Below are 23,547 nucleotides of genomic sequence, written 5' to 3'. Positions count from 1 at the left end.
TCTGTTTTGCCATTTTCATGCAGGGTACCAAAGCATCAAAAGCAATTTAATTTCTGATTTTCAATTTTAATTATTAAAGTAAATTTTTTTTTAATTTTAAAGAATTCATGGCAACTAATCCAAGCATAGTTTATTTATTTTGTTAATTATGTTTTATAATTAGTAATTAAGTAGGCATAAATTATTATGTAGGTTAAGATATAGCCTCTGATTAGAGTTTATATGATTCTTTTATGGTTTGATTAGAATTCTACTCCTCATTTATATCCCAGATGAATTTCAGGGGAACGTCTTTCATTTCCCTTTGGAATATCTGGTCAAATCTTTCATTCTGCTCCACAGTAAAATGATGTTTCCAATCTCCAATGGTACCTAATGGGATAAGAACATGAATGGCACTTTGGTGAATAAAGAACACTTCATGTTAAAGACTGCCTCAACCAATGTGTCCCATTGTCCCAGATGTGGAACACCTGTCAAATTTAAGTGGAGCAACCAATATACCTCTTGTGGTAACTTTGTAATAATATGTGGATATTATTATGTTCACAGAATATAAAATTGGAAGTTAATGGATTAATCAGTTTTCAACTAAGCTAAATATTTGTTCATGCCCACAGGATTGGAGACCTCATCTTTTCTTACACAGGAATGATTGAATAAAGAATCTAGGAACAAAATAATGCAGTAAATAGATTTAAAGTTCACTTCACCATATGTTAGCCTTTCCCCCTATGTGATCCTTAAGAGGAAAAAACTATGCAGGATAAGACTATATTAGAATTTTACAAGTATGTTTTCGTATATCTACTCTTGTATATATACTAAGTGAACGTCACACTAAGTGAACCACATTTATCAACTGTAATATAGTTCTTACTAAAACCCTCCAAGATAAGTATTTCTTCCTTTTTAAATTTGAAAAAAATGAGACTCAAATATTTTCAACTAACTAAATCAAATTCATATACAGCACCAGAGCTTCCCTTTCTGCATCTATATTTTATACAAGATTAAACCATCATTATGCCATTCTTTTTTTGGGGGGAGGGAGGGGGTGACCGGAGATTGAAACTCATGGGTACTCCACCACTGAGCCACTCCCCAGCCCTATTTTGTACTTTATTTAGAGCCAGGGTCTCATTGATTGCTTAGCACCTTGTTTTTGCTGAGGCTGGCTTTGAACTTGCATTCTTCCTGCCTCAACCTCCTGAGCTGCAGGGATTATATTATGCCATTCTTAAGTGAAAAATAACTTGGCATTTTCAGCTATCAGGTTAACTTGTGTAGACATTATTATTGGTCTTTGGAAAAGATAACAAGCTCTTAGGGATATGAGAATTGCTTTTTATCTGCTGTAGCTGAGGAATGAAAAGAGAGAATTGATAATAAATGTCCTCAAAAAATAAGAATTTTAAAATATATCAATTTCTAGGGCAATGTCCATAAGATGTTTATATAATTGTTCATAAATTAATATCGATCATCCTATTGGTAAATTATGAGCCAATTATGATATAAAATGTGAATAAAGTAGAAGTGAAGTGTTTAGAATGTTTATAGCTCAGGAGGCTGAGGCAGGAGGTTGTTGAGTTCAAAGCCAGCCTCAGCAATGTGAGGCTCTAAGCATCTCAGTGAGATCCTGTCTCTAAACAAAATACAAAATAGCAGCTGGGAATGTGGCTTAGTGTTTGAATGCCCCTGAGTTCAATCCTTGGTAATAATAATAATAATAATAATAATAATAATAATTTGAATTTAAAGGGTATCAGTTACAAGGGAAATAATATTCTTGACAACTACTTCAGGCATGTAATAAGATCACAGTGAAAATGAATTCAATGACTTTTTGAAGTAACTGAATTCATAGCATATAGCACTAATAAGATATCACTCTTTGTGATGATGCAATCTGACACATGGGAACACACTAATCCAAGCCTCCTCCCAGAAGAGCAAAATACACATTAAGTTACCTCCTAGATTATTCTAGAAGAAAAAATGAAAACAAGGATTAGTATTCCTTTCTTTTAATATATCTAAACAGGCTCATGTGGCTTAGATATAAGGCAATATTAATTAAGCAAGTTAATTTGTCGGATTATGTACTAAAACAGGTTTCTTGAAAAACACTTCAGACCTACTCTCAATTAGATGCTTAATTTCTCTAGGTTCCAAATGTCACTGTTACTTGGAAGAGACATATTGGAAGCACTTATTATTTCTCCTAGGTACCAAGGACTTGAATGACAGCTTACATCTTGTACTATAAAATGCTGAATAGTACCTTTGCGCAGAAAATGTCCTTTATCATTTCTCACTCCAAGTTCATACTTTGTAATACCATGATAATTTGCTTGTGGATTAGTCTTCATGTTCTGAAATGAAGCCTGTTTCACAACAGTATCCACAACTTCTTCACTAAGTTCTTTCTCAAGAAATCCACAGATTTTCAGCACTGCACTTCTGAGGTCCTGAAAGAGTCATGAGTATGCATGAGTTACAGCTAAACACACAACATTTTCATATTCTAGTACAATTGATTCCTGGAATGCAAAGAAGTATCATCATATGAACCATGCAGTTTGTTATGAGAAGAGTATGGGGAAACAAACTGACATGATTATCTTAATTGATGCACAAAAAACATTTAACAAAACCCAACATCTTTGAGCATGGGAAGAAGATTACCTCTACATAGGGAAGAAGGGTGGGAGAGAAAGGGAGTGAAAAAGGGAATTGCATGGATGGTGGAAGGAGACCCTCATTGTTATACAAAATACATGTGAGAAAGAAAAAAAAAGATTAGTGTTACCCTAGAATAGGTAGAGAGAAGTGATGGGAGGAGAGGAGAGGGGCTGGAGAGATAGGAAGTATAGTAGAATGAAACAGACATTATTATTACTGTGTGTAATAATAATGCAACCTGTATACTCAGAAAAATGAGAAATTATATCCCATCTGCTTCAAAAGTATAATATGTCAAGATCATTGTACTGTCATGTGTAACTAATTAAAACCAAATACAAATGAAAAAAATTAAATGTTAAAAAAATACTCACTGATATTTACTCAGACAATAAAATTTTAGCTTAAAAAAAAAAAACCCAGAAGGAAGGCCCGCTCGCTCGTCTAGGCACGGACAGAAGGCGGCACAGAACAGAGGTTTTGCTTGTGGGACTCCAGACCTAAGTCTGGACACAGCACAAGGTTAACCCAGCACCCCCCACCTCACCAAACATCCTGTGCAGGTAATAGACGGAATCCATCTTGGAAAACCTTACTGGCCATCTTTTGGTGGGCCTGGCTACCAACACGGTTCTGCAGCTGATCAGGTACCCAGTTTCCAACTCCCCCACCCCCAGAGGTGATAATTCAAAAAATTTCCCAGAAGCTTTTGGGGGGCGTAGCTATCAACGCAGAACAGCAACTTTACAGGCACCTGGTTTCCAATTCAGAGACTAAGAGTAGGGAGGCTCCAGGTAGAAGCTCAAGCCCTCTCACGCTGGCTACCTCCACCACCCTGAATGCAGAGACTAAAGCTAGGAATAGACAACGCCACCTACTGAAAGAAAAGGAAACAGTTCTGAGACTTCTTTTTCTTCTTTCTTTTTTTTTCTCGCTCTTCTCATCCAATCTCCTCTACCCTTCCCCCTCTGGTCCTCACAACCTCAACATATGTGAATCCAAGAACTTTGCATGAAATTAGAGTTTAAGAACTGAATCACCTGAATAGTATAATATAGAGGAATTGCATAGGCCCCACCTCACCCCCCCTTTATTTTTTTCTTATTTTCTTTCTCCCTCTCTTTCTTTCTTTCCTTGTTATTTTTTCTCTTTTCTTTTTTCTTCTTCACCCTATCCCACTTTCAATCTTATTTTACTTTTTATATGTAGGGTAATTTTCTAAATACACATAAGGAGTTGAAGTTATACAATTTTCTGTAAATTATCCCTGTCTATTCATTAGAGTTCTCCTCTAAAGTTGCTAAGTTAGAGTAATACTATAGCCTTACTCCTTTCCCCCTTAACATGATGTCCTACACCTGACCCCCAGATATGGTATGCCTTTTATGGAACTAATGACTGTATTCTAAACAATAATTGAAGCCAACATCTGTAGACATAGAGTCTAACTATAAATGTAGTAATAATGAAAACTTGCTCATAGATGATGTGTTATTGATATTTGGAACTGTTAACATTGTTTTTCTCCACAAAAGAGAGATTTTCGGAACTATATAAGAGCAACATAAATATATAAGGGGAAAAATATTAACACAACAGTTACACAGAGCTGGAAGGAAATGTGAGTAATATGAAAAGACAAGGAAAGAAAGGACCACAAACAATGCAAGACAAGTAAACATTAGAAGAGGTAACATCTGCAGCAGAAGGAACGTCAGATAAAGATTTCAGGATATACATGGTCAGATGATCTGGAGTCTTAAGAAATTTATTAGACAGCAAATGCAGACAATGAAAGTTCACTTTGACAATGAATTACATAAACAAATCCAAGAAGCAAATGATCAACTGTACAGGGAGATAGAGGTTATACAAAAAACAAACAAACAACAACAACAAAAACCAGAAATCCTGGAAATGAAGGAAATATAAACCAAATTAAAAACTCAAATGAGAGGATCATCAGTAGAGTAGACCAATTAAAATTCAGAACTTAAGTCAACGAAGACAAAATATATCATCTTGAAAAGAGCCTGAACAACTCAGAAAAACTGATAAGAAACCATGAGCAGAACATCCAAGAAATCTGAGATACCATAAAAAGACCAAACTTAACAGTTAATTGGGATAGAGGAAGGTATAGAGGTCCAAATCAAAGGAATGAGCAATCTGTTCAATGAAATAATTTTAGAAAACTTTCCAGACATGAAGAATGAAACGGAAATCAAAATCCTAGAAGCCTATAGGACACCAAATGTAGGAAACCACAAGAGACCCACGCCAAGACACATTATAATGAAAATGTCCAACATACAGAACAAGGAGAGAATTTTAAAAGCTACAAGAGAAAGGAGGAAGATTACATTTAGGGGTAAACCAATTAGGTTAATGGCTGATTTTTCATCACAGATGCTGAAAGCCAGAAGATCCTGAAACAACGTATTTTGAATGCTGAAAGATAATGGGTTCCAACCAAGAATCTTGTATCCAGCAAAACAAAGCTTCAGGTTTGACAATGAAATAAAAACCTTCCACAATAAACAAAAGTTAAAAGAATTTGCAGCTAGAAAACTGGCCCTGCAAAGCATCTTGGGCAAAACATTACATGAAGAGGAAACAAAAAACAACAATGAAAATCAACAGTGGGAAGTAGTACAGTAAGGAGAAAAACTATTCAAAGAGGAAAAACAAATCAAGTTAAATAACAAAAATAAACAAACATGGCTGAAAGTACAAACCATATCTCAATAGTAACCCTAAATATTAATGGATTAAACTCACCAATCAAAAGACATAGGCTAGTAGACTGGATTAAAAAAGATCCAACGATATGCTGCCTACAGGAGACTCATCTGATAGGAAAAGACATACACAGATTGAGGGTGAAAGGTTGGGAAAAATCATACCACTCACATGGACCTTGGAAGCAAGCAGGGGTGTCCATACTCATATCAAATAAAATAGATTTCAAGCCAAAGTTAATCAAAAGGGATAAAGAAGGACACTACATATTGCTAAAGGGAACCATTCACCAACAAGACATAACAATCATTAATATATATGCCCCAAACAATGGTGTAGTTATGTTCAACAAGCAAACTCTTCTCAAGTTCAAGAGACAAATAGACCACAACACAATAATCATGGGTGACTTTAACACACCTCTCTCACCACTGGAAAGATCTTCCAAACAAAAGTTGAATAAAGAAACTATAGACCTTAATAACACAATTAATAACATAGATTTAATTGGCATATATAGAATATATCAACCAAAATCAAACAGATACACTTTTTTTCTCAGCAGCTTATGGATCCTTCTCAAAAATCGACCATATATTATGCCATAGGGCAACTCTTAGCAAATATAAAGGAGAAGAGATATTAACTAGCATTTTAACTGATCATAATGGAATGAAATTGGAAATCAATGATAAAATAAGGAAGAAAAATTCTTACATCACTTAGAGAATGAACAATATGCTACTGAATGAACATTGGGTTCCAGAAGACATCAAGGTGGAAATTAAGAAATTCTTAGATTTAAATGAAAACACAGACACAACATATTGAAACCTATGGGTCATTATGAAAGCAGTTCTAAGAGTTAAATTCACTGCATGGAGTTCACTCCTCAAAAAAAGAAAGATCCAACAAATAAATGATCTCACAATACATCCCAAAGCCCTATAAAAAGAAGAACAAATCAGCAGAAAATGCAGTAGAAGGCAAGAAATAACCAAAATCAAAGCTGAAATTAATGAAATAGAAATAAAAGAAACAATTGAAAAAACTGACATAACTAAAAGTTGGTTCTTTGAAAAAATAAATAAGATTGACAGACTCTTAGCCATGCTAATGAAGAGAAGAAGAGAGAGAACCCAAATTACTAGCACATGGGATGAAAAAGGCAATATCACAACAGACACTACAGAAACACAGAAGATAATTAGAAATTATTTTGAAACTTTATACTCCAATAAAATAGAAGATAAAGAAGGCATCGATAAATTCCTTAAGTCACATGGTCTTCCCAGATTGAGTCAGGAAGATATACAGAACTTAAACAGACTAATATCATGTGAAGAAATAGAAGAAGCAATCAAAAGATTACCAACCAAGAAAAGCCCAGGACCGGATGGTTATACTGCAGAGTTTTACAAAACCTTTAAAGAAGAACTAATACTAATACTCTTCAAACTATTTCAGGAAATAGAAAAAGAGGGAGTACTTCCAAATTCATTCTATGAGGCCAATATCACCCTGATTCCAAAACCATACAAAGACGCTTCAAAGAAAGAAAATTTCAGATCAATATATGTAATGAATATAGATGCAAAAGTCCTCAATAAAATTCTGGGAAATCAGATACAAAAACATATCAAAAAAATTATACACTATGATCAAGTGGGTTTCATCCCCAGGATGCAAGGCTGCTGGTTCAACATACGGAAATCAATAAATGTAATTCACCACATCAATAGACTTAAAGATAAGAACCATATGGTTATCTCAATAGACACAGAAAAAGCATTCAACAAAATACAGCATCCCTTTATGTTTAAAACACTAGAAAATCTAGGGATAACAGGAACTTACCTCAACATTGTAAAAGCTATCTACACTAAGCCTCAGGCCAGCATCATTCTAAACGGAGAAAAATTGAAGGCATTCCCTCTAAAATCTGGAACAAGACAGGGATGCCCTCTCTCACCACTTCTATTCAACATAGTTCTTGAAACACTAGCCAGAGCAATGAGACAGAAGAAAGAAATTAAAGGCATAAATATAGGAAAAAAAGAACTTAAACTAGCACTATTTGCTGATGATATGATACTATACCTAGCAGATTCAAAAATTTCTACCAAGAAACTTCTAAAACTAGTAAATGAATTCAGCAAGGTGGCAGGATATAAAATCAACACCCATAAATCAAAGTCATTCCTGTATATCAGTGACAAATCCTCTGAAATGGAAATGAGGAAAACTACCCCATTCACAATATCCTCAAAAAAAAAAAAAACTTGGTTATCAACTTAACAAAAGAGGTGAAAGACCTATACAATGAAAACTATAGAACCCTAAAGAGAGAAATAGAAGAAGACCTCAGAAGATGGAAAGATATACCTTGCTCATGGATAGGCAGAATTAATATTATTAAAATGGCCATATTACCAATAGCAGTCTACAGATTCAATGCTATTACGATCAAAATCCCAACAGCATTCCTCACAGAAATGGACAAAGCAATTATGAAATTCATCTGGAAAAATAAAAGACCCAGAAGAGCTAAAGCAATTCTAAGCAGGAAGAGTGAAATAGATGGTATTGCTATACCATATCTTAAACTATACTACAGAGCAATAATAACAAAACAGCATGGTACTAGCACCAAAACAGGCTGGTAGACCAATGGTACAGAATAGAGGACATAGAGACCAACCCACAAAATTACAACTACCTTATATTAGACAAAGCTGCTAAAAGCATGCAATGGAGAAAGGATAGCATCTTCAACAAATGGTGCTTTGAGAACTGGAAATCCATATACAACAAAATGAAATTGAATCCCTATCTCTCACCATGCACAAAAGTTTACTCAAAATGGATCAAGGATCTAGGAATCAAACCAGAAACTCTGCATCTAATAGAAGAAAAAGTAGGCCCTAATCTTCATCACATGGGGTTAGGCCCCAAGTTCCTTGATAAGACACCTATAGCACAAGAATTAAAACCAAGAATCAACAAATGGGACGAATTCAAACTAAAAAGTTTTTTTCTCAGAAAGAAAAATAATATGTGAAGTGAATAGGGAGCCTACATCCTGGGAACAAATTTTTACCCCTCACACATCAGATAGAGCTCTAATCTCTAGGATATACAAAGAACTCAAAAAGTTAAACAACAACAAAAAACCCCAAATAACCCAATCAACAAGTGGGCCAAGGACCTGAACAGACACTTCTCAGAAGAGGATATACAATCAATCAACAAATACATGAAAAAATGCTCACCATTGCTAGCAATCAGAGAAATGCAAATTAAAACTACTCTAAGATACCATCTCACTCCAGTAAGAATGGCAGCCATTATGAAGTCAAACAACAAAAAGTGCTGGTGAGGATGTGGGGAAAAATGTACACTTATAATTGCTGGTGGGACTGGAAATTGGTGCAGCCAATTTGGAAAGCAGTGTGGAGATTCCTTGGAAAACTGGGAATGGAACCAAAATTTGACCCAGCTATTCCTCTTCTCGAACTATACTCAAAAGACCTAAAAACTACAGGGACACAGCCACATCAATGTTTATAGCAGCACAGTTCACAATAGCTAGATGGTGGAGCCAACCTATGTACCCTTCAATGGATTAATGGATAAAAAATGTGGCATTTATACACAATGGAATATTACTCAGCACTAAAAAATAACAAGATCATGGCATTTGCAGGGAAATGGATGGCATGAGAGCAGATTATGCTAAGTGAAGTTAGCCAATCCCCACAGAACAAATGCCTAATGTCTTTCTGATATAAGAGAGGTGACTCAAAATGGGGTAGGGAGGAAGAGCATGAGAAGAAAATTACCTCTAGATAGGAAAGAGAGGTGGGAGGGAAAGGGAGAGAGAAGGGGAATTGCATGGAAGAGGGAAGGAGACCCCCTTCATTATACTGAATACAGGTATGAAGATGTGAGGGGAAAAAAAAGAAGTGGGTCACATCAGATTGGGTAGAAAGAAGAAATGGGAGGGGAGGGGAGGGGAAGAGGGGAATGGAAGGACGGTGGAATAAAATAGACATTATTATTGCTGTGGGTATATATGTGACTGCATGAACAATGTAATTCTGCAACCTGTACACTCAGAAAAATGAGAAATTATATCCCATCTGATTCAAATGTATGCTATGTCAAGATCATTGTGTAACTAATTAAAACAATTTTTAAAAAACCCAACATATTTTTATGATGAATGCTCAATAAATCTGCAATGGAAGGAGACTACCTCAACATGAAAAAGTCTTATATGGAATACCTGCAGCTAACAACAAACTCAACTGAGAGAGGAAATTTTCATCTGAGATGTGGAGTAAGACCAATTCAGTTTTCCACTTCTGTTTATTATGATACTAGAAATACTAGCTGGAGGCACTAAGCAATAAAAAAGGTATTGAAATAAAAAATAAAGATAATGAAATGATCCCTGTTAGCCCATAAGATTATCTTATATGTAGAAAACCACCCAAAAAGCACTCACACAACACACCAAAAAGAACATGAGAACAAAGAAATTTAATCAAGTTGTAGAATCAAAAATCAAACCAACTTGTAAAAATCAGTTGAATTTCTATACACTAACAATGAGTAAACCTAAAAGGAAATTAAGAAACAATTATACTAATAATTACAAGAAGAAAGACTAAAACTCCAAGGGATGAACAAGGAGGTAAGAGTGTTGCCTATTGAAACCTACAAATCATTACTGAAAAGTAAAAGCAAACAAATAAATGAAACAATATCCTATACTGATGACTGGAATTAAAGAAAGAATACAATGTAAAACAATTCACAGATAGATGTAATGCACTCTATCACAATCCCAATGATATTTTTTGCAAAAACAACAACAACAACAACAAACAATCTATCACAATATTCTTATGAAACTCCAAGGCATCCTGAATAGTTAGTCTTGAAAAAGAATACTAGATTCTCTGTTTTCACACTTCAAACTTACTACAAAATAATGGTCATCTAAACAGTCTGAAAATGCCATAAATTTGGAAGTATGAATCAATAGAGTTGAATAGAGTTCACAGAAACCAGCTTTAATATGGTCAAATTAATTTTGACATGAATGCCAAGAATATTTCATAGTACAAGGATAGTTTCCTCAACAAAAGGTAATAGGAAAATTGAATGGCTGCATGCAAAAGCTTGAAGTTGATCCTGATCCTATGCCACATATTAAAACTAACTTAAAATTGGGACCACCCACACCAGACCATGTGGGACCGAAAGAAGCTCACAGTAGACATAGGTCTACCCCTCCACTGGCACAGCAGACACCAGCCAAAGCCTAGCCTCTGTTGCAAGATCGCCTCTTTCAACCAGTGGTCTACTGGGGGAGGTCAGGCCTAGCATCCCAGATCCACCCACACCAGCCTGTGCGGGACCCAGACTCACAGTAGGCATAAGTCCACCCCTCCACCTACAGGCATCTGCTCCAGCCCATCCTCCAGCTTAGAATTGCCTCTTCTGTCCATCAGATTATCGCAGCAGCTGAGACCCAGCCCAGACTGCCTACACAAGCCCGCAAGGGATCAAGGCTCACAGTAGGCCCAGGTCCATACCTCCACCCATGGGGCAGACACCCGCCAGAGCCTAGCCTCTGGAATAGGACTGCCTCTTCTGACCAGCAGACTACCTCGGGAGGTCAAGCCCAATGGCCCAGATCCACCCACACTGGCGTAGAACCACCCACACCCACCTGTGTGGGGCCCATGCTCATAGTAGGCCTGGGTCCACCCCTCCACCAGGAGGCACCCACTGGAGTCCAGCCTGTGGCACAGGACCACCTCTTCCAACCAGCAGACTAGTGCAGGAGTCCAAGCCTAGCCCAGATCTGTCCACACAGACTTTCGCAGAATCTATGTCCATGGTAGGTCCAAGTTCACCCCCTCCCCCACATGGGAACCTAAGCCTAACCCACTTCCATCTTGGGACACTGCAGTCATTATCATACCTTCTCCATGCAGTAGCCCCTAACATTTTTACAACAGACAAGCAGCTGACTCTTAGAGCAGGCATTCCAAGGGAGTGTGAGGTCCATTCTTTCAGTCCCATCTCTGTAAGACATTGCTTCCATCTTGGGACACCTTAACTATTATCTGGAGTTACCTCTGCTATTGCCACCACCAACTTTAGTTGCAGTAGCATACATTGAGGGACACCAGCAGGGTCTGGAAGCCCAACTTCAAGGTGAGGTACAGACAATCTACACAGGTACTACAAGAATATAGGGAAAAAGCTGTAATATCTCAAATCCACACAACCAGAGATATGAAAAAGTGCCATGTATATGTAATAATAGAAGAAAAAGTAGGCCCTAATCTCCATCATGTGGTATTAGGCCCCAACTTCCTTAATAAGACTCATTTGGCACAAGAATTAAAATCAAGAATCAATAAATGAGATGGACTCAAATTAAAAGTTTCTTCTCAGTAAAAGAATCAATCTGTGAGGTGAATACAGAGCCTACATGTTGGGAGCAAATCTTTAGACTTCACACATCTTTATATATCCTAAAGATTAGAGGACTAACCTTTAGGATATATAAACAACTCAAAAAAGTTAAACAGCAAAAAAAAACAAATAACCCAATCAATAAATGAGCAAAGGAATTGGATACTTCTCAGTAGATGATATACAATCAATCAACAAATATATGAAAAAAATGTTCATCATCACTAGCAACTAGAGAAATGCAAATCAAAACCACTCTAAGATTTCATCTTGCTCCAGTCAGAATGGTAGCTATTATGAAGACAAAAAGCAATAAGTGTTGGTGAGGATGTGGGGAACAGGTACACTCATACACTGCTGGTGGGACTGCAACTTGGTGCAGCCAATATGGAAAGCAGTACAGAGATTCCTTGGAAAACTGGTAATGGAACCAATATTTAACCAAGCTATCCCTCCCCTTGGTCTACACCCAAAGGATTTATAAAACAGCATGATATAGGGGCACAGCCACATCAGTGTTTATAGCAGCACAATTCACAATATATAAACTGTGGAGCCAACCTAGATGCCCTTCAGTGGATAAATGGATAAAAAAGTGGCATATATCCACAATGGAATATTACTCAGTTATAAAAGAATAAAATCATGGCACTTGCAGGTAAATGGATGGAGTTAGAGAAGATGATCCCTTTTATTTTTATATCTTAACTGTGCTCAAAACTCTGTATTCTCTTCATTCACAAAGACACTACTCCAATCCAAGCCACCACTGATGTTCAGTGGATTAATACACTGGTCTCTGTCTAGTCTAGTTTCCTTATATTTACTATTTTTCCTCCTCAACTCATAAACAGAAATAATATTAAAAAATATTAATTATAATCTATGGCTACCCTTCTTAATAACTCTTAAGAGGCTCCTTACTACTTTTAACATTAAATAAATCACTCTCATTAACATAGTCTACATATCTTATAAAATCTGGCTCCTATAAAACCCCCTATATTAAACTTTCATCTCTCCCACATTGTTCAAGTTCTTCCCTTAGGTCCTCAAGGGACTTCTGTACTTTCCCTTTTTCTTATCTTATAAGTCTCTCCCATGATTTTTTTTCTAAGCTCTTATTTATTAGCTTGCATTTCCCATGTTCTTTATTTCAGGAAAGAAAAAAAATGACCATTACATTTGACTATACTAGATACCCTCAGTACATATGCACATTGACATCGAATTGGACATTTCCTTAATATTTGCACTTATTACTTTTGAAATACATATACTAGCTTGGTGAGTACTTGTTTTCCCTGATACATTATGAGTTCTGTCTATAAAAGATTCAGTTGTCTATTACTCATTATGCAGTGCCAGGCACAGAACAATCATTCAGTGATTTTTTAAGTAACTGAATAGATGATGTATTAATGGATCAATATACCAATCAGAGTCCACAGAACAATGAACTTCAACTTTGTGTAATTCAATAAAACTTTGAATTACACAAAGTTTTCAGGCAGTTTTGAATCTTTCACCAGCATATAAGCATTCTATGACTTCACATGAGAACTAATTTTAAGATTCTGTTTATAGGAAGAATGTGCCTCACTGGGCTCACCCTCATCTACAGCAATAATTATCCTATCTTAGAGTGACTTCATGCCTCAATGCCTTGGTGTTCCTTGATGAACTTTATTAAGTATAACTACCATGGAAAACAGTTTGGTGTATGGTGGATCCTCAAAAAAAATAAATAAAACTAAACTAAAAACAGAACTACTGTATAATCCAACTGTAACATTCCTGGTATATATCAAAAAGAAACAGTGCACCATACAAGAGACAACTCACATGCCCATGCTTATTGTACCACTATTCACAATAGATAAGGATTCAGTCTACATGGTGTTTATCAACAGATAAACAGAATAAGAAATTCTCTCTCTCTCTCTCTCTCTCTCTCTCTCTCTCTCTCTCTCACACACACACACACACACACACACACACACACACTGAACTATTATTCAGATATAAAAAATGAAATTCTCCAGCAAAATTCATGGAACTGGAAGACATGATGTTACCAAAATAAGCCATAGAAAGACAAGTAGCACAAGCAGCACACATGAAAACAACAACAAATATTGACTGAAAGTAGAATCCTGAATACTAGGGCCTGTGAAGGGTCCAGGGGGAAGGGGAGGTAAAGGTGGAGGAAGGGAGATTGGATATGGTCAGTGCATGTTGTATGGTCATATAGAAATCAGATACCAAAACCCATTAATATGTAATTAATATTAATAAAAATGATTTACAAGATTGGTATCCTAGATATTTGAGGTTGTCTTTATTGCTACAGTTGTTACATGATAATCATGGTGACTGTGTGTAGTGAGAAGACACCCTTGAGGAAAACCAATAATAATTAACGGATAAGCAGGAAATTAGAACCCCTATTTAACCCCCCAAGGCCTACAAAATATGTATAAAAATGACTAGGAGAATGAGTTTTCCTGAAACCAGGAGAAAAAAAAGGTTTAAAAATGAAATTTTAAAAAATACTTCTTATTTTACCTTTTTCATATCTTCATAGCTCATGAACTGAATATTGAAGTCATGTCTGTGTTCATACCAGCCTCTTACATGATCAAACCAACGACTTCCCATCACTGTACAAAAATTAATTAGTAACAAGGTGAAGATGTTGCACTTATTGAACAGCAAAGTATTCTGTCTTTTCCTCCTTATACTCACAAAAACAAAAATAAAGGCCCAACCACTGGACATATATATTACTGTTTTGAAATGATTACTGCTTAGGGGAACAATCATGGTTTTCATAGAGAAGTGACCATGAAAAGCGACCTTATGGATGTAGGAAGGCAGCAATAAAGAAATGAGAAAGCCCCTGGATCTAAGTTTAAATCAGATTTCTTTAAAGCAAGTTCCTCCACTTTCCTATATCCACCAGAAAACACACGTGTCCATTTTTCTTCTCATTCTCTAAGAACACTGGTTAGTGAAGCTACCTGTTTACAATGAGACAGAACCTGAATGTAATCTTTAAATGAGTGAGATCCTGATACTTCTCACTACAAGTCCCTTGCAACAATCAATCCTCATCAGTAGTGGAGTGATAAACTCCACCATGGCCCTAGAAGGCTTACCACAGTTCCATGAGAGAGTACACAAACACCCTGATCACTAGTGATTCTGGAATGTATTGTTTTAATTATATTTGTAGCTAGTTTGATAGAATACGTGTAAGCCTCTTATGGACTGGTAAAAATGTTTCCTAAACAACATGCCTTTGCAAATTTGACAAGACCTACATGGTCCTGGCAAGGAAGGAAAAGCCACTGGGTGGCAGACTAAGTTGATGTGTCCTAGTAACTACTCAAGAACATCCATTGTACAATTGCCCTTTTCCATCTCTCGAAATATCTTCCCCTAAATTCCTTGATAAATAAATTCATAGTTACCTTGTCCATCTAGAAACATTTCCATAAAATTCTCAATAGTATCAGAAGGCTTGAATCGAGCCACCCAATTTGAAAAATGAAAAAAGGAAACCAAAACATCTTTAGGATTTCTGTAGATATAAAGAATCTGCAGGGAGAATTAGAAATAATATTAACAATTCCAGTATATTATTTCAAATGTTTAACAGTTGCATCATATTCATTAGCGGAATGAATCATAATTATTTTAATCCATTCTACTAGCCATGGAAAATTAGGTGTTCCCCCAATTTTCCTCTATTACAAAAAATATTGTTAAAATAAATACTTTTATATATAGGAGAGAAACTGTATAAAGAAAATTAATATGAAAAATATCATTAATGAAAAGTTGGGTCAAAAAGTCCTTTCACAGAATATACAATAATTATGGTCAATAATCTTTCAAAACAGGCTTATTCGCATTACTGAGTGTGGACATGTAAGTTACAATCACTTGAAAAACCACTTCATAAATAACACATTGAAAAAATTTAAAATTCTGATATGTATCATTACTAGGGGGGAAGACAAAACATATCCATTACCAATTTCAGCAAGAATTGATACATCTGCTTTCTTAAGAAAATATAGCCCCATCCCATAGAACTGTACATCATTGTACTTTTGGCTTTGCGATCCCTTCTTGGATGTATATTCCAGGGAAACTCCTGCATATGTGCCCAAAGGGCATTCTCAAGAACACTCAGAGCAGCATGTAGTGATATTCAAATGCTGGAATATTCTGATTTTTCTATGAAGAAAAAGAACGGATCTGATAAAACTACTTTCAAAAGTTGTAAAGTTATGCAGCAGTGAAAATGGAATTTCAAATCAAGAACAAACAAGAGCATGTGGCAAAGTCCCAGCGAATTAGAGAATAAGGAAAAAATGAAATTAAGTAAAAATTGCAGGCCAAATGATTTAACAGGATGGCCCATAATTTGTTTTCAAAGACCAAAAGAAAAGGAACATTTGTACACTGATGATCATAATAGAAAAATTTCAACGGAAAAGTCCCAGTAAATCTGTAAGTATTTTGATTTAGCCACAATCATAGTAGAACACTTACAGAGAATTGTCTTTAACAAAACAATAAAAGGAAAAATAAATTTGTAAAATTGATTATTAAAATTTCATTTTATTTAATTTCTAAAATTTGTATAAGTACCCAACACAGAAAATTTATCTCATTTTTTCATGTATGAAACATATTCCATGTTTGAAAACTGATCATGCAATTGACAATTAACTTTTAAATAAATTCCCAAAATTAGAATATGTAAACACCATCACCCATGATAGAAAACTATACAAACACTTTTAAACTAAAAAAAAAATCTCAAAAGGGCTGAAACTAATTAAAAAGGTAAAACTGAAATGACAAAGTATTTAAACATTAACAAAATTACACCCATAGTTACACTAAAAATGGTATTCATTTTAAAATGTTAATATTGACAAAAATAAACACTGGAAATAGATGTACTGGACATTTAATTAAAGAAGATAGAAGATATATACTAAAATGAAACAATAATTAAAATGAAAGTATACATTAACAAAAAAGAAAACATTGAATTATGCTTAAAAAAAGAAAAAGCTAGTTCTGCAGAGGGTGAAAACATAGTAAAATAGAAAACTCCTTATATCCTAAAACTCTAAAAATAAGAGAATATGAAATTTTTATCATTGCAGCCTGAATGCAAATAAATGATCACAAAATTGAAGTAAATTGACAAGATCATTAAAATGTTATACTTGGTCTGGGGATGTGGCTCAAGCCATAATATGCTCGCCTGGCATGCACGGGGCTCTGGGTTTGATCCTCAGCAGCACATACAAATAAATAAAATAAAAATGTTGTGTCCACCGAAAACTGAAATATAAATATTAAAAAAATTCTCTCTCTCTCTCCTGTCTCTCTTTAAAAAATTATAAAATGTTATACTTTTTTTCAGTGTTAAATATCTTTAAGTGGGTAAAAAGCACACTGAGAACAATAAAAGGTACATATAGATGGCATTAAAGTAGACCTGATACATAGAATGAAACTCGAGGAATGTCAGAATATTGCAATGTTTGTTTTCCCAGAACAAATCTCTCTTAAATTAAAACCCACATTTGACAATCATTGTGGAACTAAACTATACTGTAAAAAGTCGATAGAAAAATTTGACTTATCTGGGGCTAGAGCTGTGGCTCAGTGTTAGAGCACTCACCTCACATGTGTGAGGCCCTGAGTTCTATCTTCAGCACCACATAAAAATAAATAAGTAAAATAAATTCGTGTCCAACTATGAAAATTTAGCATACCAATATATAGACTTCAAAACAGTAGAGGTATTCAAGTGAATGTTTTAATATATTGTTTTGGGCCAATCAGCAAACTTCTTAGACAAGTATAAGGCAATGTTCATGTCTCATAAGCAGTATCAGATGTAATTTATAATCATAAGAAGGTTAAAAATATCCAGGCTTCGTGTCCCACGCCAGTAATCCCAGCTACTCTGGAGGGGAAGACATGAGGATCATGAGTTCAGAGCCAGGCTCAGGAAAAGAGAGGTGCTAAGTTATTTAGTAAGATCATGTTTCTAAATAAAATACAAAATAGCGCTGAGGGGATGTGGCTCAGTGGTTGAGTGACCCTGAGTTCAATCCCTCCTTACCACCCCACACCTCCTACCCCACCAACAAAAAGGTTAAAAATAATACTGTTAGTTAGAAAAAAGCTAGAGGACATTTACATAATCTTTGTTTTTAGTGTTGTGTTTTCTTAGTACAGCATCAGAACCAGAAGTCATGAAAGAAGTATTAACAGTTGGGTTACATAAGGTTAAAAGTTTTCAACAATTTATTAAAAAAGTCTTTCCTTTATAAAGGGAAAGATTTTGCCACAAATAAATTTCCCACAGAACAGTAAATAAGATAACCTGGAATAAGAATATTTCAAGACCAATAAAAAATAAAAAGATGATCTTATTAAAATTGAAATAGTTAAATTCCCTCAGAGAGATTACTTTCTTACTTAGCATATTAGGCAAATTTGATAATTCCCATTATTAGTAAGCATGTGAGGACAGAGGCATTCCTACATGGTTATTTGATGAAGTCTGATTCATATATTATAAAAAGCAGGCAGGTAATCCCTGTCAACACTTAAAATATTAGACATTTCAATTTGAAAACTTCACATTAATTGAAATATGGCATAAGAATTAAAGTGCAAGTCTTTATATGAATGTGTATTACAGCACAAGACATCCTTTGGCTGCAACTTACCTATTCATCAAATACACATTAATTATTGTAAAGCCATACAATAAATTTCTATGAAACTACAAAAAGAATGGCATTTATGGCCAATGTGAAAAATTTTTGTTATATGCTATAGAATTACATTGCAAATTATATCCACAGTTGCTTATTACAGGCATAGTTTTTAGGACTTTCATATACTTTTATTGTGGAAGGCAATGTCCTAAACATACAATGATTGTAACATTTGGAAAACTGTGGTTTAGTGAGGTTGGGGAATCTACTTAAAGCAGATTATTTTGTTTGTGCAAAAAAAAAAAAAAAAAGATTAAGCTGTATGACATACTTTAGCTTTTCTGTTCTTCAGACCTTTTGGAACTAAATAATATGGGAGATGGGAAGCAAAGAGGCGAGGGGATGGCATTTTGATAAAATCCAAATTGTGAATATTGTATTCAAAGAAAGGAGCTCTATCCATTGTTTTGATATCTTCAGTTCTGTTACGATGCCCCTCAAAATATATCAAGTTTAGTATCTGCTGAGTCCAGATGGTACCTGAAAAAATAAATCATCTTGTTTTCAAACTCAATTAGTCATTAAAAATTAAGTCAACAATAGTGTCATTCACCATAAAATCATTTGAGCTTTCTTTTCTTTTAAACACTTTAAGTATGCTAACAACTTTGTCTGATTTTCCTTTTTTTTGTCTCTATGAAACATTAAAGTTAATAAAGATAAAATCAAAGACTCTAAATTCCTTTATCACTTGAAGAGTTGTGTTTGTTCTGATTCCATGATAGTGATGATTTGGATTAATTCTGCCTCTCCTTCTCTGTTTCCTGCTCCATGTTAGGTCCTTTTTAGTATTTTTAACTTTTTCCTTAACTTATAATAATAATTCTACATTTTGATGGGGTAGAGTGTGATATTTCCACACATGCATACACCCTGTACTGATCACATGAGGGAAATTAGCATTTCCTTCTCTGTGTCATTTCTTTCTGTTTGGAGTCTTGGAGCTTATTTCTTCTATATTTTCTTAAAATATGTTATTGGTTACAGAATCTCTTTTTACTATATTTTGTGGGCATCTCTTTCTCCTTCCTGGGATTCCTTTCTTAGAACTTTACCCTTTAGATTTATAGACAAATTAACAAAATTATAAGTGATTTCACTTTCTCCCCCTTTTCTATTTACCACTTAAGGTTGTGTAAACTATTTAAGGATCCAAGGATGTCAGGAAATAGCAGAACCTGACATGAGCAAAGATATATATATATATATATATATATATATATATATATATATATATATATATATATAAATGTTTTATATATATATAAAACACATTTTTTTTTACTTGAATGGCCTAACCATGTATGACCAACTTCTTTGTGGTGTTCTGAAGAAACCACACTATAAATAAGCAAAACATTGTATGTAGAATCTTAATAACTACAGTTTTATCCCTTAGTCTGCCTGGGCAACTGTAAAAACTCAAACCAAGCCAATCATCTTGCCCTGCTGAAGTAGAAGTCACTATTACATAAGGCTCATTAGTACATGTTTAGCCCAACAGGATTGTGTTTTACCACTTCTTTGTAATGATGGTCTTCACAAATCTCAAAATCATTCTTATTTTATTTTCTAGTAGAACTTACTGGTTGAAACCATTTTTGAGAATCTTCAGTGGAAATCAGCTGTCATGGAATACTTCTCAAGAAAATGAAACATCTTGGAACATGAATAATTATGGAAGATAAATCTTCCAACTCAGGAAGCATTTACAAATTAGAGAAAAGAGGAGTTTGGACTGTCTCAGGTCTGTTCAACAGACCAAGCCAACAGGTCAGCATTTACCCAGTACCTGCTCATGACTCAGCATTTAGTTTTTTTGTATATATATTTTTAACAGAATTGACAATGTATCCATTGCAAATGAGCTTTGGTAGTATAGATTTGAGATTCATCTAACTTTTGTCTGATCCTTAATGGATATATAAATGTAGGTCAGGCTGTTGTTGATGTCTGAAAAACAGCACATTTACACACACACACACACACACACACACACACACACACATATACCAAACTTAATTAAAAATCTACTCTATGAGACCACTCTTTACACTTACCAGATTTTGGATAGGTGATTATGAAGACATCATCATCTCTAATTTCAAAATCATCCGCACTTTCTACTATATGCATTTTAACTAAAGACCTTTCAAAATTGTAGCCTTTAAATTCAAGTAAGTACTCCTCTGTGTTGTCCATATTTTTTCACCTACAAGTGCAAACATAAAATTTCAAGTTATTTTATAAGTGAATAATAGTTATTGAGTGGTCAATATATGCCTAGCACTATTGTAATGTCTGATGTGTATGAACATACTAATGACACTAACCACAGCACATATATGAATGATTTAAAACGTCACAATAAGCCAAAATTGCTGTATTGCTAGCATCAGTGTTTTAAGGATGAGGCAGCAGAAATGCTGAAAAGTGAGACAACTCTTCTTAAAGGTCCATGAGGTACAGACATCATGATCCTCAACATAGAGAAGAGGAAATTAACTCAGAGAAGTCAACCAAATCATTTAAACTTGTCTAGCTAGCTGAACTGGAAAGATTGGAGAAGGGATAATTTGGTCAGAGAATTCATACTTTTTATTGAGAAATTCTTAGTGTTTTATATTTTTATTGCTTTATTTTTGATTGTTGTAGAAATAAGACATTCTTCAATTGATATGCTTTTATTTCTATTTTATTTCCTTCTCTGCTTTTATTTCCTTCTCTGAAGGAAACTTCTGAATTAGGGATCTGAGATGCTGTTGAAAGTGAAAAATGAAAATGCTTTGCTTTTTTAAATTGGGTTTTACCTCAGAAATGCTGCCGTCATAGATACATTACTTCATGAAGTTATCATAGTTTACAGTAGGAGATTTTAAAATAAAAAATCATATGAATCTTTTAATAAAAAAAAAAACAAAACAGAAAGCAAACAATATAAAGACAAATATTATTAAAGGTCTGTAAGGAAAATAATAAGGGAGACACAGAGACAAGATGCAGAAGGAGGAAAGATGGCAAAATGGCCAAGCTGCCAGCTTTATTTATATCCATAGGTTACTTCAGGTCATTGGCATCATTAGTATGTATTGGTCATTGTATTACTAGGCAGGTTATAGAATTAGCAACATTATGCAGCTTATCCCTCAGTTACATACTGAATTTAATGTGCAATTTTAGGAGTTTTGTGTAGCTCTCAAGAAAGTCTATTGTATAAAGTTACTATTATGTGGACAAGTTTAGGGTCAGTCAAACATTGTGTTTGTCCCAGGAGCTCTGTGCCTGAGATCAAGGTCTAAGCTGATAGGACTTTTGGGGAATTGCCACAGCAGCTAGACATAGCACATGTATTCATTATCTTACTAGTTCCTAGGAGAAATTGCAGGGCATTCTAAGTGTGGGAAACAGAGTGCCAGTTACCCTCTCTGAGTGGGCTCACAAGAGGAATGCTTCCATGTATATTTCCATGGTCAGAATCCCTACAAAATTCAGACCAGCCAAACATTTCTATTAGCTCTTCCTCAGAATCTTTCCTTGAAGGTTACATGGTTGAGACAATCTCATATGTTGTAGATTTAGAACCAGTTTAGATTTGTTATTTATATTTTTTAAAATTCTGTGCATGCAAAGAAACTGAATTAGCTAAAAAGCTGCAAATATGGCTTTGTTTAAATTGTATGTCAAGAAATAACATTGAGTTCTTTACAAACAATCCAAGTTACCTGATCAATAGGAGAAATTCAGAGTTTAGTCTTTTTCAGAGTAATAACAGAAAATGATTAATGTTAGACTCACCTGGGTGATGCCTTCATGATTGGCTTCTTGGCTACCAAATGAAAGATAAAATTAAGGCCCTACTAAGCTGCTAGAGGTTTCCCCTCTATAAGTTGACATCTAGGAAACATGAAATTTTGAGTAGTGAGGACAGAAGAGCTAGGCTGATGCATCAAAAGATTGTTTTCAATACAGGCAGATGGAGAGCTATTTTGATATTGACATCCTGCATTTCCTAGGAAAAACCTTGGAGAATTCAGCCTTCAGATTGTGGTGAGGGAGAATTTACACTGCGTCACATGGATAAATGGACAATCCCATAGTAGGAGATATAAGTTGAGGAGAAAGCCAAAAGTGAAGTGTGATCCCTACCACATCCCTCCTATCAGCTCATAACACCACCACACACACTCTGAAATATCACCAAGGGTTCGAGAAATGCTGGTTGATGAGAAAGAGCATCAGGGGTAGAGGCTGTTCATAGATAATTAGGGAGAAAAGGAGGTAAATACATATATTTGTCTCATACAAAACAGGATGAGAATTGACAGTGTCTCTGAATCTATTCTGTTAGTACTCACTGTTGAGATCAGCTGCTGAAGGAAAACCAGCTCTCACAAAAATTTCAGGCTGACAGGAACTGCTCTGTCACTGAGGAATAAATAGTCCCTATGGAATTTGTTTTGGCCAGTGAGTAGTGTTCTAGAACCTATCTGAGTAAATCAGTAGATGGGGTAGGATTTTGTTGGCACTGGGGAAAGCATATCAGGTTATCCCAAGTGTGTTTTTTTAAAATATTTATTTTTTAGTTATAGTTGGACACAATACCTTTATTTTATTTGCTTATTTTTATGTGGGACTAAGGATTGAACTCAGGGCCTCACACATGCAAGGTGAGTGCTCTGCTGCTGAGCCACAGCCCCAGCCCCTATCCCATGTTCTTTAAAGGGATCAGAAGCTTTGGAGATACTTAAAAACCTTTAGGAGAAGAGAGGGCCCATTTACTGAATTACAGCAA

General features: G+C 35.1%; 1 protein-coding gene across 1 annotated transcript; it reads right to left on the bottom strand.

The window, feature by feature from the left end:
- Positions 1-250: 250 nt before the first annotated feature.
- LOC113201322 (amine sulfotransferase-like) lies at positions 251-23,153 on the bottom strand. Its single transcript, XM_077802189.1, has 7 exons — positions 23,111-23,153; positions 20,816-20,967; positions 19,027-19,235; positions 15,405-15,531; positions 14,497-14,591; positions 2,288-2,474; positions 251-372 (listed from the first exon to the last, which is right to left on the bottom strand). The coding sequence occupies exons 2-7, from the start codon at positions 20,955-20,957 to the stop codon at positions 251-253; spliced, it is 882 nt and encodes a 293-aa protein (XP_077658315.1). The 5' UTR covers positions 20,958-20,967; positions 23,111-23,153.
- Positions 23,154-23,547: the final 394 nt, after the last annotated feature.

This window comes from Urocitellus parryii, chromosome 8, assembly GCF_045843805.1.
Source record: "Urocitellus parryii isolate mUroPar1 chromosome 8, mUroPar1.hap1, whole genome shotgun sequence".
In the NCBI taxonomy this organism is placed as follows: Eukaryota; Metazoa; Chordata; class Mammalia; order Rodentia; family Sciuridae; genus Urocitellus; species Urocitellus parryii.
Note: the sequence above shows the minus strand (reverse complement) of the source record. Positions and strands in the feature narration are given on the sequence as shown.

Bases quoted from the DNA above. Each gene is read 5' to 3' on its own strand.
- LOC113201322 (XM_077802189.1), bottom strand. From the start codon at position 20,957: ATGGACAACACAGAGGAGTACTTACTTGAATTTAAAGGCTACAATTTT. The intron at 14,592-15,404 runs GTAACTATGAAT...ATTTTTGTACAG, and splicing joins AATGTTTCTAGATGGACAAG to TGATGGGAAGTCGTTGGTTT. The intron at 373-2,287 runs GTACTATTCAGC...TTATCCCATTAG, and splicing joins AGGACATTTTCTGCGCAAAG to GTACCATTGGAGATTGGAAA.